Here is a 17,037-nt window from a genome sequence, read left to right on the forward strand (position 1 = left end):
GCATCAGTATGCTATAGTACTGTTCTACTCCTCATTCTGCTACTGAAGGCCCTACAGCATCAGTGTGCTATAGTACTGTTCTACTCCTCATTCTGCTACTGAAGGCCCTACAGCATCAGTATGCTACAGTACTGTCCTCATTCTGCTACTGAAGGCCCTACAGCATCAGTGTGCTACAGTACTGTCCTCATTCTGCTACTGAAGACCCTACAGCATCAGTATGCTACAGTACTGTCCTCATTCTGCTACTGAAGGCCCTACAGCATCAGTGTGCTACAGTACTGTCCTCATTCTGCTACTGAAGACCCTACAGCATCAGTATGCTATAGTACTGTTCTACTCCTCATTCTGCTACTGAAGGCCCCACAGCATCAGTATGCTATAGTACTGTTTTACTCCTCATTCTGCTACTGAAGGCCCCACAGCATCAGTATGCTATAGTACTGTTCTACTCCTCATTCTGCTACTGAAGGCCCTACAGCATCAGTATGCTACAGTACTGTCCTCATTCAGCTACTGAAGGCCCTACAGCATCAGTATGCTACAGTACTGTCCTCATTCAGCTACTGAAGGCCCTACAGCATCAGTGTGCTACAGTACTGTCCTCATTCAGCTACTGAAGGCCCTACAGCATCAGTATGCTACAGTACTGTCCTCATTCTGCTACTGAAGGCCCTACAGCATCAGTATGCTACAGTACTGTCCTCATTCTGCTACTGAAGGCCCTACAGCATCAGTATGCTACAGTACTGTTCCACTCCTCATTCTGCTGCTTAAACTCCCCATTTACATCCTCTGTTTATACATGCACAGGAAGTGTGTGTGTGTGTACATGAAGTGCACACTCCTGTGAGTGTATTTAGTCCTTCATTAGTAGTATAGTGTGTGTTGCTAGCATTGTGGTAGCACATGCTTTGGCAGAAACAGGGGTTACTATGGCTCGGGCCATTGTAGAATTAGAATTAGTAGAACAGACATTCCCAAAGCAGCAGTGGATTGGCCTACACCCGGAGCCACACTAGGTACAGGAAGGCCAGGTATTATTATTATTTATTTTTTTATGTTCGATTAATTGATGCCAACCACAATCTTTTTTATTGTGCCTTTCTCAAAGTTCTACTACACATGCACAAAATGGCAAATTCTATTTTCATTCGGTAGATGGTGGATTTTAGAGAACTAGTCCATTCTAGTCATTGTGATTCTATGTCTGGCCAGGCAGTGCAGGAGGCACCTCCACTCAGGCTGAAATTACAGGGGCAGAAACCAACTGACTGAAAATACTGGACAGGGTTCTAAAACGACGCAATAAACTGCATACATGCATTAGTACGTTTATTGAAATTAGGGGGGAAAAGTGTCCTGTCTACTTTTAAAAGTATGTTCTTCTATTAAATTGGACTTTCTGGGCTACTTCCAATACGGGCTATTATTTTCATTGTGTCTGACACCATCTTCAATCATGCCACTTTTGTCAGATCACAGCATGACACACTTCAGTCCCTCATGTCTCTTCTCTGTCCCACAGTCATTTAGGTCTTCTAATCAGAGTCTTCCCATGAGAGGCCTGCTGAATGTCGCCTCGGGCCAACGAGCATTGTGGAGCATATCGTGGAATGACTTAAATATAGATATTAGCCTAGCTAAATATAGAGCCAATGAGATAGACTCCAAGACAGAAAGAGCGAACAGTGCCCTGGTGAATCAATCAAACATGCACACGCATTCTGAAGGAGCGCCACTGTCTTAACTGTGGATCATTTAAAGAGGCAGTGGTGACCCGTCATTCAGGGCAGAGCTAAAAAATATACAAATAACACATGTATATATTTTTTTTGCATGTTATTTTGGCATTAATGTCAGTTTGCAAACAATCATTGAGTTAATAAAGCCGCATAGTCTCTTTTTTGCTTTCTTAAGGCAGCTCCAAAATGCAGGTGTCTCATGGGGACACTAAGTCACTGCAAAATCTACAGGTAGAGCTTGAAAATTCAAGCCCCTTGGGTGCCCATCCATGAAGGCTCAAGGTCTTTGTCCACAGATAAAATGTCGTCAAATCACATATCTCCCGTAGCTTTGATTGGACTGATCATGTCAACATTTCAAAGTCCTAGCTAGCAGTCAAAATCATGAACCAAGTCAACAATCTACTGGCAAATCCTTTCAATACTTGTCATATGAAGAGAAATTATACATAAAATGTATCGTTGCTCATCGGTAATTGGACATAAACATTACACAAGAAGTTGGAAATTTCAAATTCAACAATGAGTGGTTTGGAAGGAATCAGTGGCTAACTGCAAACATTGCAAAGCAATTACTAGCCTGCTATTCAGTGGAGGGGGTGTGTAGTCCAAGTCTGGGTTTAAGGGTTTAAGGTTTATTTTCCAAGCTTAAAAGGATAAACATTCAAACACCATGGGCCATAAAAGGGTGAATACATTAGCCATGCGGTCAACCCAGACTTCTACAGTTTGAGTTTTTTTTACAGGGACAGTGCACATTTATCAACGTTTCAGTAAAAGTGTCGGTTTTAGCCAGCCGGCTAATTTTCAACCGCAGTCCCTGGGCAGGTTATTAAAAACAATTTGAATACAGCATTCAAAACAACTGGAAACCCGGAACTGGGAAATCTCAGACCTCAGTGAGTTCCAGACAACTGGGAACACGTAAAAAAAAAAGAGCTCGGACTGGGAAAATACGTTTTGAACGGTCATACAACTCTAAATAACAAGCCGGGACTTGGGCCTCTTTCTAGAGCTCACCTTGTTTCCCCCCCTGAGTTCCCAGTTGTCTTGAAAGCACTATAAATCCAGAGAATGCCAGACTTTGATGACAAAGTTTGATGACAGAAATTGCCCATGAAGGACCGCTGCGTCACCTTCCTGTTCAAGTGAGCACAACACAACAAGGTGAGTCCAACAATGCATTGTATGCTGCTGCATAAATGTAATATTCCAGGGGGATATGTATACTATAGCTAAGATGTTGTGTTGTGTAGTAAGCTGACTCACCCTAATAATTTGGTCCCTTTCCCCCTCATAATTAAAAAAATCACTAGTTAGTGAGGAAGATATGAGTCTCCAGCTTCAGTGATTTAAAAATAAAAATAAAATTGCAGTTCATTCCAGTCATTGGCAGCAGAGAAACACTTTGAAGTTTGTGAAAATGTGAATTGGATGTAGGAGAATATAAACACAATAGGATATGGTAGAAGAAAATACAAAGAAAAAAACAACAGGTCTTCTACCACCATCTTTGAAATGGAAGAGAAAGGTCACAGTTGTAGCTATCACTGGTTGTAATTCTGATAGTGTCCACAAGATGGCAGGAGTGAATGTGCAAAGTTTAAGATGGATAACTTGAAGTATGAGTGAACTACAAGACTTTTAGTGTGAAGTCCCCAGGTACATTTGGGCAAATCATGAAGGAGACATTCGCATTCATATGACATTTTTCTGCAAGGATATCGTCAAATCTGTATACTTGGACTTGATTTAGCTTTCCAAGTATTAGTAGCCATATTATACGTTCAACAAAACAACCAATTTTCATAACTGTGAATATCCTTTTAATTTTTGTCCAAAATGAAAAGGGATGTTGTCGTACAAGGTTAGTAGCTACATTTTACAACATATACTTGGTTTCCGGATACTCCCGTAAAGCCCAGCTCACTGGCTATCTAGCTAGCTTTGTTTGGCCCCCGATTGGTGCTTATTTGACAAAGATACAGTAGCTGAAGTGATGACTGCCCGCGTCATCGGCGTGCCATTAAGGCATCGCACTCGGACCAAATATGGTGTCCTTTAGGATATACTACACCCGTAACGATATAGTGAAGTCTTGTTACCTTCTAGGATCTCTGAGGAATACATATGAACATGATTTGACTTGTTAAAACAACGTTTAGGGTGAGATTTTCACAGATTCCTTACTTTGCAAATATAACGCGTGGAAATACAAAATTGATCGTGAATGCCATATGGACCTTTTTAGGAAATGACAAAGAATTTTATCTAACAAAACGACACTTCATGTTATCTCTGGGACCCTTCGGATGATAAATCAGAGCAAGATTTAAGAATGAAGTACACATTTCACCTTCAGAGGTGAATTTTCAAACCTATCGTGGTGAAAAAAGTGTTATATTATTAGGAGCTCTCCTCAAACAATAGCATGACATTTTTTTGCATTAATAGCCACTGTAAATTGGACAGTGCAGTTATATTAACAAGAATTTAAGCTTTCAGCCGATATTAGACACTTATTCTGTATACTTCTGGCCCATCTTTGGACACTTAACTAACCTCTCCTTCCGTGGCCTCCAACTGCTCTTAAATGCAAGTAAAACTAAATGCATGCTCTTCAACCGATCGCTGCCCACACCTGCCCAGCATCACTACTCTGGACGGTCCTGAATTGGTATTTGTAGTTGTCCACATAGTCTGGTTAGACTGTAAACTCTCCTTCCAGACTCACATTAAGCATCTCCAATCCAAAATTAAATCTAGAATCCGCTTCCTATTTCGCAAAAAAGCATCTTTCACTCATGCTTCCAAACATCTCCTTGTAAAACTGACTATCCTACCAATCCTTGACTTCAGCGAAGTCATTTACAAAATAGCCTCCCAACACTCAGCAAATTGGATGCAGTCGATCACTGTGCCAGAAATTTGCATCCTGTAGCTCTAACTCCAAAAAGTTCTGGGACACTGTAAAGTCCATGGAGAACAAGAGCACCTCCTCCCAGCTGCCCACTGCACTGAGGCTAGGTAAAACGGTCACCACCGATAAATCCATGATTATCGAAAACTTCAACAAGCATTTCTCAACGACTGGCCATGCCTTCCTCCTGGCTACTCCAACCTCTGCCAACAGCTCCGCCCCCCCCCCCCCCCCCACCCCCACAGCTACTCGCCCAAGCCTCTCCAGGTTCTCCTTTACCCAAATCCAGATAGCAGATGTTCTGAAAGAGCTGCAAAACCTGGACCCGTACAAATCAGCTGGGCTTGACAATCTGGACCCTCTATTTCTGAAACTATCCGCCGCCATTGTCGCAACCCCTATTACCAGCCTGTTCAACCTCTCTTTCATATCGTCTGAGATCCCCAAGGATTGGAAAGCTGCCGCAGTCATCCCCCTCTTCAAAGGGGGAGACACCCTGGACCCAAACTATTACAGACCTATATCCATCCTGCCCTGCCTATCTAAGGTCTTCGAAAGCCAAGTCAACAAACAGGTCACTGACCATCTCAAATCCCACCGTACCTTCTCCGCTGTGCAATCTGGTTTCCGAGCCCGTCACGGGTGCACCTCAGCCACGCTCAAGGTACTAAATGATATCATAACCGCCATCGATAAAAGACAGTACTGTGCAGCCGTCTTCATCGACCTGGCCAAGGCTTTCGACTCTGTCAATCACCATATTCTTATCGGCAGACTCAGTAGCCTCGGTTTTTCTAATGACTGCCTTGCCTGGTTCGCCAACTACTTTGCAGATAGAGTTCAGTGTGTCAAATCGGAGGGCATGTTGTCCAGTCCTCTGGCAGTCTCCATGGGGGTGCCACAGGGTTCAATTCTCGGGCCGACTCTTTTCTCTGTATATATCAATGATGTTGCTCTTGCTGCGGGCGATTCCCTGATCCACCTCTACGCAGACGACACCATTCTGTATACTTCCGGCCCTTCCTTGGACACTGTGCTATCTAACCTCCAAACGAGTTTCAACGCCATACAACACTCCTTCCGTGGCCTCCAACTGCTCTTAAACGCTAGTAAAACCAAATGCATGCTTTTCAACCGTTCGCTGCCTGCACCCGCACGCCCGACTAGCATCACCACCCTGGATGGTTCCGACCTAGAATATGTGGACATCTATAAGTACCTAGGTGTCTGGCTAGACTGTAAACTCTCCTTTCAGACTCATGTCAAACATCTCCAATCTAAAATCAAATCTAGAGTCGGCTTTCTATTCCGCAACAAAGCCTCCTTCACTCACGCCGCCAAACTTACCCTAGTAAAACTGACTATCCTACCGATCCTCGACTTCGGCGATGTCATCTACAATATAGCTTCCAATACTCTACTCAGCAAACTGGATGCAGTTTATCACAGTGCCATCCGTTTTGTTACTAAAGCACCTTATACCACCCACCACTGCGACCTGTATGCTCTAGTCGGCTGGCCCTCGCTACATATTCGTCGCCAGACCCACTGGCTCCAGGTCATCTACAAGTCCATGCTAGGTAAAGCTCCGCCTTATCTCAGTTCACTGGTCACGATGGCAACACCCACCCATAGCACGCGCTCCAGCAGGTGTATCTCACTGATCATCCCTAAAGCCAACACCTCATTTGGTCGCCTTTCGTTCCAGTTCTCTGCTGCTTGTGACTGGAACGAATTGCAAAAATTGCTGAAGTTGGAGACTTTTATCTCCCTCACCAACTTCAAACATCTGCTATCTGAGCAGCTAACCGATTGCTGCAGCTGTACATAGTCTATCGGTAAATAGCCCACCCAATTTACCTACCTCATCGCCATACTGTTTATATTTATTTACTTTTCTGCTCTTTTGCACACCAGTATCTCTACCTGTACATGACCATCTGATAATTTATCACTCCAGTGTTAATCTGCAAAATTGTAATTATTCGCCTACCTCCTCATGCCTTTTGCACACAATGTATATAGACTTTTTTTTCTACTGTGTTATTGACTTGTTAATTGTTTACTCCATGTGTAACACTGTGTTGTCTGTTCACACTGCTATGCTTTATCTTGGCCAGGTCGCAGTTGTAAATGAGAACTTGTTCTCAACTAGCCTACCTGGTTAAATAAAAGGTGAAATAAAAAAATAAAAAATAAAAATACTACCCACCACTGCGACCTGTACGCTCTCGTTGGCTGGCCCTCGCTTCATATTTGTCGTCAAACCCACTGGCTCAAGGTCATCTATAAGTCTGCTAGCTGAAGCCCCATCTTATCTCAGCTCACTGGTCACCATAGCAGCACCCAACCGTAGCCCCCGCTCCATCAGTTATATTTCACTGTCACCCCAACAGTCAATTCCTCCTTTCGCCACCTTTCCTTCCAGTTCTCTGCTGCCAATGACTGGAATGAACTGCATTTTTTTTTTATCACTGAAGCTGGAAAGTCATATCTCCCTCACTAACTTTAAGCACCAGCTGTCAGAGCAGCTCACAGATCACTGCACCAGTACATAGCCCATCTGTAAACAGCCCATCCAACTACCTCAACCCCATACTGTTATTTTATTTATTTCTCTCCTTTGCACCCCAGTATCTCTACTTGCACACTCATCTTCTGCACATCTATCACTCCAGTGTTTAATTGCTATATTGTAATTATTTCACCACTATGGCCTATTGATTGCCTTACCTCCCTTATTCTACCTCATTTGCACACACTGTATTTTCTATTGTATTATTAACTGTATGTTTGTTTATTCCATGTGCAACTCTGTTGTTGTATGTGTCGAACTGCTTTTCTATCTTGGCCAGGTGGTTAAATAAGGGTAAAATATGTACAGACATTTGTTTGCGCTGATCCTTAAGCAAGTCAGCCAAATCAGCTATGTTTTCATAAAATACAGTAAATGAGGCTTGAATTAACTGTCGCTGCCAGAGGAGACTCCGCTGATAGCCAGGTGTAGTGTAACGGATGTGAAACGGTTAGCGGTGGTGCGCGCTAAATAGCATTTCAATCTGTGAGTCACTTGCTCTGAGACCTAGTAGTTGTTCCCCTTGCTCTGCAAGGGCCGCGGCTTTTGTGGAGCGATGGGTAACGATGCTTCGTGGGTGACTGTTGTTGATGTGTGCAGAGGATCCCTGGTGCCCGGGTATGGGCGAGGAGACGGTCTAAAGTTATACTGTTATATTGATGCTGTTGACCCGGATCACTGGTTGCTGCGAAAAAGGACGAGGTCAAAAGGGGGGTGAGTGTAACGGATGTGAAACGGTTAGCGCTGGTGCGCGATAAATGGCGTTTCAATCTGTGACGTCACTTGCTCTGAGACCTAGTAATTGTTCCTCTTGCTCTGCAAGGGCCGCGGCTTTTAAGGAGCGATGGGTAATGATGCTTCGTGGGTGACTGTTGTTGATGTGTGCAGAGGGTCCCTGGTTCGCGCGAGGGGACGGTCTAAAGTTATACTGTTACTGTAGCAGTGGTAAGGATTCACTCCACGGTGCTGAAAAGAAATCACTGTTTGTCACCACTATAGTGCAATTAATGTATTGTTGGTATAATATATATATATATTTGCCCCACCAAGATGTACATGTTAAAATAGCCACTGTAAATAGTAAATGTTCTCTAGACCTATGTATGTAGCCTAGAATTCTATATAAAATACATCTAGCTTGTTTAAAGAAAAACATTTGTAAAAATGGTGTCAATGAAAGATGAATGAAAGACCTCATTCTTCCGTACTCGCTCTCTGAAGTGGATCATGTCTAGAAGGGATACAGCTTTTGTCAAATTGAAGTCAAAAGTTGCATTTTAGCTAACTCCTAAACCTTTTCCTAAACTTAACCTAATTCACCTAACCTGCTATTTTCATTCGGCGCCAGTGGTAGCACACTTGGCCTATACAGGCGTCCACTGCAAACTGCACTTTTCCCTCTTTATATTTGCTTAAATAGGCATGGGTAATAGAGGATGTGCTTTGAAACGAGATTCTCTCATTCTCTTTCATCTTTAATTACATTTATTTTTGAGTTGTCACATGCTTCTTCCGTCTGTGTGCCAACAGCCTATTATATATATTTATCTGTGTCTCGGGGAAAGAAAATTACCAAAAATGGTCACAACGCTACACTGCTGGCCTTGTTTAAACATTTACAGCCTAACATCGACTAGACAAGTGTTCCACCTACCTAAGCCTGGCAATGAATCATCGCTCCCTGACACCTAATTTGCATGTTATCCATCTCAGTGTCGACAAAGAAGGTGTGTACTCTAAAATGTCAACTGTCACACGGCATCTCCACTGATGAACCATTTAGAAAAATAAAAAATCATAATCGAGTGAAACATTGTGACCATCGGTGGTAACACAATATAGAACTAAATAATACTGAAACTTTACTACATCCGTTATAAAACATGTACTAGTCAGTTGAAAATAAACCTGTTTTCTGCCAACCTACTATGAAAAACTTGAATCCCTTCCACCGAAAAATCCAGATAGTTACTTTAACCTCAGTCGAGAACCAGGAAACGGTAACATCTAACGTAAAATTAGAAAATGTACTGCACTTACCTCTGAACGCGGTGGTTCCCTTATAAATGGCAATTGTGTGTAAATCCCTTTCTGACAAATTAATTGAATGCACCCAACTTCGGAACTTGGAAGAGTCTTTGACACTTGCGTGAGCCAGGCTCTCTTGTCCAACCGGGAAGGGCATTCTCTGACGTCCCACCCCTCCTTGCCCATCTCGCCAATGATATTCGCTCTCTCGTGTCGCTCAATGGGCACACTTTCAAATTGATTGACACTCGCAGGTGATAAGAGTGGGTATGCAAAATATACCATACGCAATGCTTTTCCGATGTTGAGTGGTGCAACCTGACACTATGATGACATTGGCAGATGTCAGGCTCTACTTTTTTGTTTCTCACACACACACATCACCTGACTCTGGTTGGCACACACAAACAAAATCAGATATACTTTATTCCTTGCATATTAAGACTGTACAGAAATTAATAAAACTTGGAATTAAATGTGACCTAAGCAGCATCAAAAGCCATGTCCATTGCCTCACAGGTTTGGTTTCTCCACAGGTCTAGGATCAGCTGATTGGTGTTAAGACGACGCTTCACACACACACTGCAGGTCTCCAGACCGACTGGCTCAGGATCAGAGAATAACAGAGATCCTCTGATACACCAGGCAGCACATCAGTTTCCCAAGCCTCCAGACAGGAATACAGAACTGCATCATGGGCACTAAGAGGAGCAAATCCACACACCAGGGCCAGATAGTACAACATGTAAACCATAACATACTACACAGTCCTACATACTTGGTAGAATATTTTACAGGTAACATGTACCGTAGCTGAAAGGAAATTATGTTGTCAGTAAACAGTTTGGCAAACGTCTTCTATTTTGGAGTCAAACTATGTACAGTATCTACTGTATGTAATGACAAGACTCATACTTACACTGCTTCACACTGTTTTTCTCTCCCCAGCTAAGATGTTAAACACAGAGGAGAAAGAGTGAAGAGGAGGAAGAGAAAAACACATCCAGAGACACGCAGGAAAGAGAACCTCACCCTCGTGCCCCTTTCTCCCTCTCGTAGTGTCTCAGTCAGTCAGTCCAGTATCTCCTTGATGCACCAGCAGCAGAGTACGAAGTAGAGGCACTCCTTGAGGGACTGGATGAAGCCGTAGGCAATGTTCCCACCAAGGAAGTTCTTCCCTCTGCCTAGGCCCATGGCCATGTCACGCAGGTTCTGCCCGAGGGAGGAGGGCATGGCCTGGGGGAGAGGACGCTGGGGGTGCATGGCTCTGTGTCACTGCTCCACACGGAGGACAGGAGGAAGAAATGATAGATGAGAGGAATAGGTAGGGGTCAGGTCAATCCCAGAGGAGTTGAGGAGGAAAGGAAGAGGAGAAGACCAGGGTTGGACTGGGTGTGAGTGGACAGAGAGCTCCTGTCCAGAGAGCTCCTCCTATAGTGACATCAACACTACCAACACCAGGGGGTGTTCTCTCAGCTCCTGATCTTTCTCTATTCTATTCTTCTACACCCTGGAACACAGACACACCAGTCACCCCTGGTTATGAAACATTCTGTTCACTGGCTCTGGGTGTGTTCTGCACCCCACCACCCCTCTCTCTCTCCCTCCCTCCCTCCAGCTCTCTCTGCATCTCTAGGGTTTTTGCCAGTCTGGAACAGTCTCTCCCTATGTAAAGCATAATCTATCCACCACACCTACGGTACACCCCCCAGGATAGTTCCAGTATCACCTGCTCAATGCAGCTCTACTGTAAAAGCACACAATATGCCTCCTCTCTTTGTCTAGGACTGTGTGACTGTCTATTGTTTCTCTCATCTGGTAATATGTGTTTTGAACAGGTTGAAATAAGTAAGCCCCACTATTCTGATTTCTATATTGTTGGATGACTACGTGGTGGTCATCGTCCAGGTTGAAATTATTCTGTGAATGACAGCAATAGGACATGTTCTCACCGGAGGTCTGAATATAGAACATTTGCTGACATGGACCCTGCACCAATGCACATTCTCTAACCCCAGACCCTACGGTACACCTTGGCACTTAATGTAGAGGCACGACTAGCCTCTACCCCCCCCCCCCCCCCCTCCCCCGCGGTAACTCAACTAGCCTCTACCCCCCCCCCGCGGTAACTCAACTAGCCTCTACCTCCCCCCCTGCGGTAACTCAACTAGCCTCTACCCCCCCCCCCCCCCCCGCGGTAACTCAACTAGCCTCTACCTCCCCCCTGCGGTAACTCAACAAGCCTCTTCCTCCCCCTGTGGCAACTCAACAAGCCTCGTCCTCCCCACCTGTGGCAACTCAACAAGCCTCGTCCTCCCCACCTGTGGCAACTCAACAAGCCTCATCCTCCCCCCCCGCGGTAACTCAACTAGCCTCTACCTCCCCCCTGCGGTAACTCAACAAGCCTCTTCCTCCCCCTGTGGCAACTCAACAAGCCTCGTCCTCCCCACCTGTGGCAACTCAACAAGCCTCGTCCTCCCCACCTGTGGCAACTCAACTAGCCTCTACCTCCCCCCCTGCGGTAACTCAACTAGCCTCTACCCCCCCCCCCCCCCCCGCGGTAACTCAACTAGCCTCTACCTCCCCCCTGCGGTAACTCAACAAGCCTCTACCCCCCCCCCCCCCCCGCGGTAACTCAACTAGCCTCTACCTCCCCCCTGCGGTAACTCAACAAGCCTCTTCCTCCCCCCCTGCGGTAACTCAACTAGCCTCTACCCCCCCCCCCCCCCCGCGGTAACTCAACTAGCCTCTACCTCCCCCCTGCGGTAACTCAACAAGCCTCTTCCTCCCCCTGTGGCAACTCAACAAGCCTCGTCCTCCCCACCTGTGGCAACTCAACAAGCCTCGTCCTCCCCACCTGTGGCAACTCAACAAGCCTCATCCTCCCCCCCCGCGGTAACTCAACTAGCCTCTACCTCCCCCCTGCGGTAACTCAACAAGCCTCTTCCTCCCCCTGTGGCAACTCAACAAGCCTCGTCCTCCCCACCTGTGGCAACTCAACAAGCCTCGTCCTCCCCACCTGTGGCAACTCAACAAGCCTCATCCTCCCCACCTGTGGCAACTCAACAAGCCTCGTCCTCCCCACCTGTGGCAACTCAACAAGCCTCGTCCTCCCCACCTGTGGCAACTCAACAAGCCTCATCCTCCCCACCTGTGGCAACTCAACAAGCCTCGTCCTCCCCACCTGTGGCAACTCAACAAGTCTCGTCCTCCCCACCTGTGGCAACTCAACAAGCCTCGTCCTGACCCACCTGTGGCAACTCAACAAGCCCCGTCCTCCCCCTGTGGCAACTCAACAAGCCCCATCCTCCCCCTGTGGCAACTCAACAAGCCCCGTCCTACCCCCGTGGCAACTCAACAAGCCTCCCCCTCCCCCTGTGGCAACTCAACAAGCCCCGTCCTCCCCGTGGCAACTCAACAAGCCTCCCCCCTGTGGCAACTCAACAAGCCCCGTCCTCCCCCTGCGGCAACTCAACAAGCCTCGTCCTCCCCCTGTGGCAACTCAACAAGCCCCGTCCTACCCCTGCGGCAACTCAACAAGCCCCGTCCTACCCCTGCGGCAACTCAACAAGCCTCGTCCTCCCCCTGTGGCAACTCAACAAGCCCCGTCCTACCCCTGCGGCAACTCAACAAGCCTCGTCCTCCCCCTGTGGCAACTCAACAAGCCCCGTCCTACCCCTGCGGCAACTCAACAAGCCTCGTCCTCCCCCTGTGGCAACTCAACAAGCCCCGTCCTACCCCTGCGGCAACTCAACAAGCCCCGTCCTACCCCTGCGGCAACTCAACAAGCCCCGTCCTACCCCTGCGGCAACTCAACAAGCCCCGTCCTACCCCTGTGGCAACTCAAGTAACTTCTTCCTGCCCGATCCTGTCTCTTTCCTTGTCCTCTCATAATTATCTTGGTCGTCTCCTCGAAGTGTAGAACCTCAATTAAAACAATATATAGGTCTTCACCTGTATTTAGCAGAATAAATAAGTAAAGGGGATATGTTCTATTTAATAGTTATGAATCAACATTTAAGAAAACATCACAGGAGACCAAATAGTAAATCCAGAAACTGCATTTTAAAGCCAAACTCACCAAGAAACATTCATGACATATGCATTTATATGCAATCTGTGATTTCAGATACGGGTGTAAACAGATGTATTTCCCCCCCAAAAGAACAAGAGTATTACAACAGAACTGTAAAAAGTAAAACATTAAATCAATATTTGTGAAGGCTAATTGAAAATAACCCTTTGGCTTTCAAAACTCGAATTAAAAAGTACATCAAAACAACAATATAGAAAGTGTAAAAACAATGATTTCCATGCAACAAAAGGCAACTGTGATGAACAATGACAACGCTAGAATGTTTCACAAATTATGTAGAGGATAGATGATTCCTTTTACACACACACCTTGGGGCTTGTATACTTGTTTTCTTGTTGCCTATCCAGGACCTATAGTCACTTAAACAGTCTGTGTCTAACACAGCTGTCCTTCCTGTGTGTTTGTGACAGAATGAAGCAAAGAGCACAAGTGCCACCATGTAAGAACTACACAATCCCCTACACTCCCAACCATAAACTCTGATCATCCACACATCCTCTCTCACAACACACACACAAGCACAATGAGAAAGATGAAAACAATTACCTGTCCGGGTTCAGAGAGCCCTTTCTCATGACTAGAGTTGCAAAATTCAGATAACTTTCCCCAAATTCCCCAGTTTTCCAGAAATCCTGGTTAAAATAATCCTAGAATTACACAAGCGAATAAGCAGGAATTCCGTGAATCCTCCCTCCAACCAAGATTTCTGGAAAACCACAGGATTTTGCAACCCTACTGATGAGACAGAAATATTTTGTACAGCAGGTGGCAGATCCCAGTTTACTCTTCACTTCCACATTTACAGTTTGGTTTCAGCCTCCCTCAAAAACCTGGACATGGTTCATTAGCTAGAATCAAAATGAATTGGATTCAGAGAGAAAAGTATTCTGTGGGTATTACATGTGAAATACAGTATCTGGTTCTGTCCCACCCATGTTATTAATAACATCTAAACAATAAAGACTTTCATTTCAGAACAAATAACTCAAACCAACCAATCAGATTTGATGTTATTTACAGGTGGAGTGGAAATCCCTCCAATGAGAGCTGCGACATCAAACAACCGTGACAACAACAAGAAGTAAGAATGAATGTGCAATAGAGGAGCGGATTGGCATCACTGGACCTGGGTGGTGAGAGTCAGTGTCCTTTTTGCAGAGTCTTTGATGGACTGAGAGACCATGTGACAGGATCCAACAGTCCACTACATTTGGATTAAGTACATCAACTGACTGTACAATAAGCACAGTACATTAGGTGACAGACTGCACTGGAGTGAGGTGACTGCATCGAAGAAACAAGGCACGAGTAAAAGATACAAAACATATCATGAAGAGAAGGAGGGAGAGGATGATTCCTCCACGTTCTCTCCCTCTACTATCTTCTAATTCCAAGGAAAACAACACGTCAAAGTCCAACATCTGACCAACGTTCGCGAAACTCCCAGATTTCGTTGTGAACAGCGCTGATAACAGTTTTCCCTGCAGTGAACTGAGAAGAAACACATCACACACTAATGCTAATGCTAACGCTAAACGCTAATCTCCTGACCAAGTGTTGCAGCACATTTGGAGAGGAGATAAATTCATTGCTTTGAATGCTCTGGACCGAATGCTTTCGGCATTAAACACACTTCATCCAGTATGCCCCCCAACCTCTCCACCCCCCACCCGTCCAGACAGAGACATGGCCATAGATTGTCAAGGCAAACAGTTATTAACAACAAATCCATTGAAAAGCAAGAAAATATTGGCATTAATACGAACTACGATTCCAACACAGCACCGATTAAATTGTGACAGCAGCATTTGGGTTGACTGTGACATCGTCGTAGAATTGGTTTTGAGCTCGTTCAGATGACATCGTGTCTAGGTCTGATGACATCTCTAGATGTGGAATCTCCCTCCTGCCCCTTCCCAGTCTTCTCTACATCCCTCTCTATGTAAAGACACTATACTCCCAATGAAAGTACACATGACAGATACAGACTAGCACACTGTATGTTGGTGTAGGAGTCATCTCCATGGTTTCTGCCGCCCCAGTCCAACCAAGTCCACTTTCTTTGTCATGATCAGGACAGAAAGGTAAGACCAGTCCCATGCAGACAGAAAGGTAAGACCAGTCCCATGCAGACAGACAGGGAGACCAGTCCCATGCAGACAGACAGGCGGATGTCAGATGGGCATGAATCACATCCTTTTATCAAACTCCACCTTCGGAGGCCGGAAAGAAACCTTGTCCATATTTGGACAGACAGAGAAAATGGTTGTTGGCATAGCAACCCCCTTTTTGCATACAGAGACGTCCTCCGTGACATCACCAGGTATCACTCAGGGGGTCAATGGTCAAAGATGAAAGGTCTTTTAATGGGAGTGGCTTGAGGGTGAGTGAGGGCCCTGATTGGTGTGGACACAAAAATGTCTATGCATATTAACAGGAGGCCTGATCTCAGTCATGATTGGTTATTTATGTGTTCCACTGATATTTGATTGGAGGATCCATGTCTGAGCTCTCTGATGAGTCCAATCATCAGACAAGTCTTTGGAGTGCTTCTGTGACAGTGAGAGAAACGGTTTCCTCTGCCATGTCTGGATCAAGACCTCTCCCCCCATCCCTCCATTCCTTTCTCTACGTTTCACTCCTCCCCTCCAAGGTGCATAGTCCTCCTTTACTATGATAGAATCATTCAGAAATGATACAATGGCATGATTTAATTAATAATGCTCCGTTTTTTACTAAATTGTATTAATTTCTGTCCCAATGAGAAGGAAAATAAAGTGTTCCTAGGTGTTACTCCCATGTTCTTTGGAGGGATGGAGGGAGTGGACCTCGATGACGGAAGGATGAACAGAAGGAGGGATCATGGAGGTAACAGTGAGTCGTCCAGGAGGAGAGAAGGATGTGAGGAAAAGCAGAGAGCAAATTATTTTGGAAGAAAGAGTTATAGAGGTGTTTTTTTTGGCTTTCCTTAATGTTGTCAGCACTGCTTATGTGTGTAGTGTTTCTGAGAGTGTGTGTTGCATTGCTGTATGTGTGTGTGTGTTCAGGCCCTGTGCTCCACTGGTTGTTGCAGACACACCTCACTGCCTGCTGATACGATGGGCAGTCTGTTGTCCATGTGGTAACTGATCAGGTGGCTCACACTCTCAAAGTGGTGGTCTTTGGTACGTACCTGAGTAGGACGACAACACACACACACAGAGAGATAGAGAGGGTCAACAAAACATATCACGTCACAGCTGATAAGTGGGAAGGCTTCGGGTGGCTCGCTCTAACTCAGACACCTCTCCCTCCCAACTCACCACTCCCTCTGGGTCGACCAGTAGCAGGTGTTTGGGCTGACCCCCCTGTTGTCCAGTGAGGACGTACTGTCCAGGGGTGGTGCCTGACTCTCGGACCAGGAAGTCTCCGTCACGGGTCAGCAGTCTCTCAGCCTGCCTGCGACTCAGGCTGCCGTGGAACCAGGCCTCGCACTGCAGCTGTTCCACCAGAGGGGGCGCCGCTGAGACCCCCAGACCTGATACACCCAGGGAATCATCAAATGGCTCTGAGAGGAGAAGGAGAGAGGGCAGAGTGAGAGAGACTTCGCGAGACCATACGACCAGACCAGAATCATTCTTGATACATTCAGGATAACAATATTCTAATTTCCCCTATGTCCAAACCCAAATGA

General features: G+C 45.8%; 3 protein-coding genes across 17 annotated transcripts in view; all 3 read right to left on the reverse strand.

Annotated features, from left to right (window-relative positions):
* The window catches only part of LOC110536154 (pre-B-cell leukemia transcription factor-interacting protein 1), a 28,086-nt gene extending 18,649 nt beyond the window's left edge, over positions 1-9,437 (reverse strand). For all 10 annotated transcript variants that reach the window (XM_036939517.1, XM_036939525.1, XM_036939524.1 and 7 more), the window contains exon 1: positions 9,281-9,437. In XM_036939517.1, coding sequence (XP_036795412.1) covers positions 9,281-9,425 — 145 coding nt within the window. In that variant the 5' untranslated portion in view covers positions 9,426-9,437. The remainder of the gene's footprint in view (positions 1-9,280) is intronic.
* A 212-nt stretch (positions 9,438-9,649) lies between these two features.
* Positions 9,650-11,300, reverse strand: LOC110536166 (lens epithelial cell protein LEP503-like). Of its 2 annotated transcripts, XR_005034377.1 has the most exons (3): positions 10,301-11,298; positions 10,188-10,216; positions 9,652-9,969 (listed from the first exon to the last, which is right to left on the reverse strand). XR_005034377.1 is itself a non-coding variant. In XM_036934596.1 (2 exons), exon 1 carries the CDS (start codon positions 10,529-10,531, stop codon positions 10,340-10,342), a length of 192 nt encoding a protein of 63 aa, XP_036790491.1. In that variant the 5' UTR covers positions 10,532-11,300; the 3' UTR covers positions 9,650-9,969; positions 10,301-10,339. The 2 variants fall into 2 exon arrangements, 1 of the variants encoding a protein (XP_036790491.1); XM_036934596.1 differs by lacking the exon at positions 10,188-10,216 and having other exon boundaries at positions 9,650-9,969; positions 10,301-11,300.
* A 2,011-nt stretch (positions 11,301-13,311) lies between these two features.
* The window catches only part of LOC110536161 (SHC-transforming protein 1), a 39,750-nt gene continuing 36,024 nt past the window's right edge, over positions 13,312-17,037 (reverse strand). For all 5 annotated transcript variants that reach the window (XM_036939542.1, XM_036939552.1, XM_036939546.1 and 2 more), the window contains 2 exons: positions 16,667-16,911; positions 13,312-16,536 (listed from right to left, as the gene is read on the reverse strand). In XM_036939542.1, coding sequence (XP_036795437.1) covers positions 16,408-16,536; positions 16,667-16,911 — 374 coding nt within the window. In that variant the 3' untranslated portion in view covers positions 13,312-16,407. The remainder of the gene's footprint in view (positions 16,537-16,666; positions 16,912-17,037) is intronic.

This window comes from Oncorhynchus mykiss, chromosome 2 (genome assembly GCF_013265735.2).
Source record: "Oncorhynchus mykiss isolate Arlee chromosome 2, USDA_OmykA_1.1, whole genome shotgun sequence".
In the NCBI taxonomy this organism is placed as follows: Eukaryota; Metazoa; Chordata; class Actinopteri; order Salmoniformes; family Salmonidae; genus Oncorhynchus; species Oncorhynchus mykiss.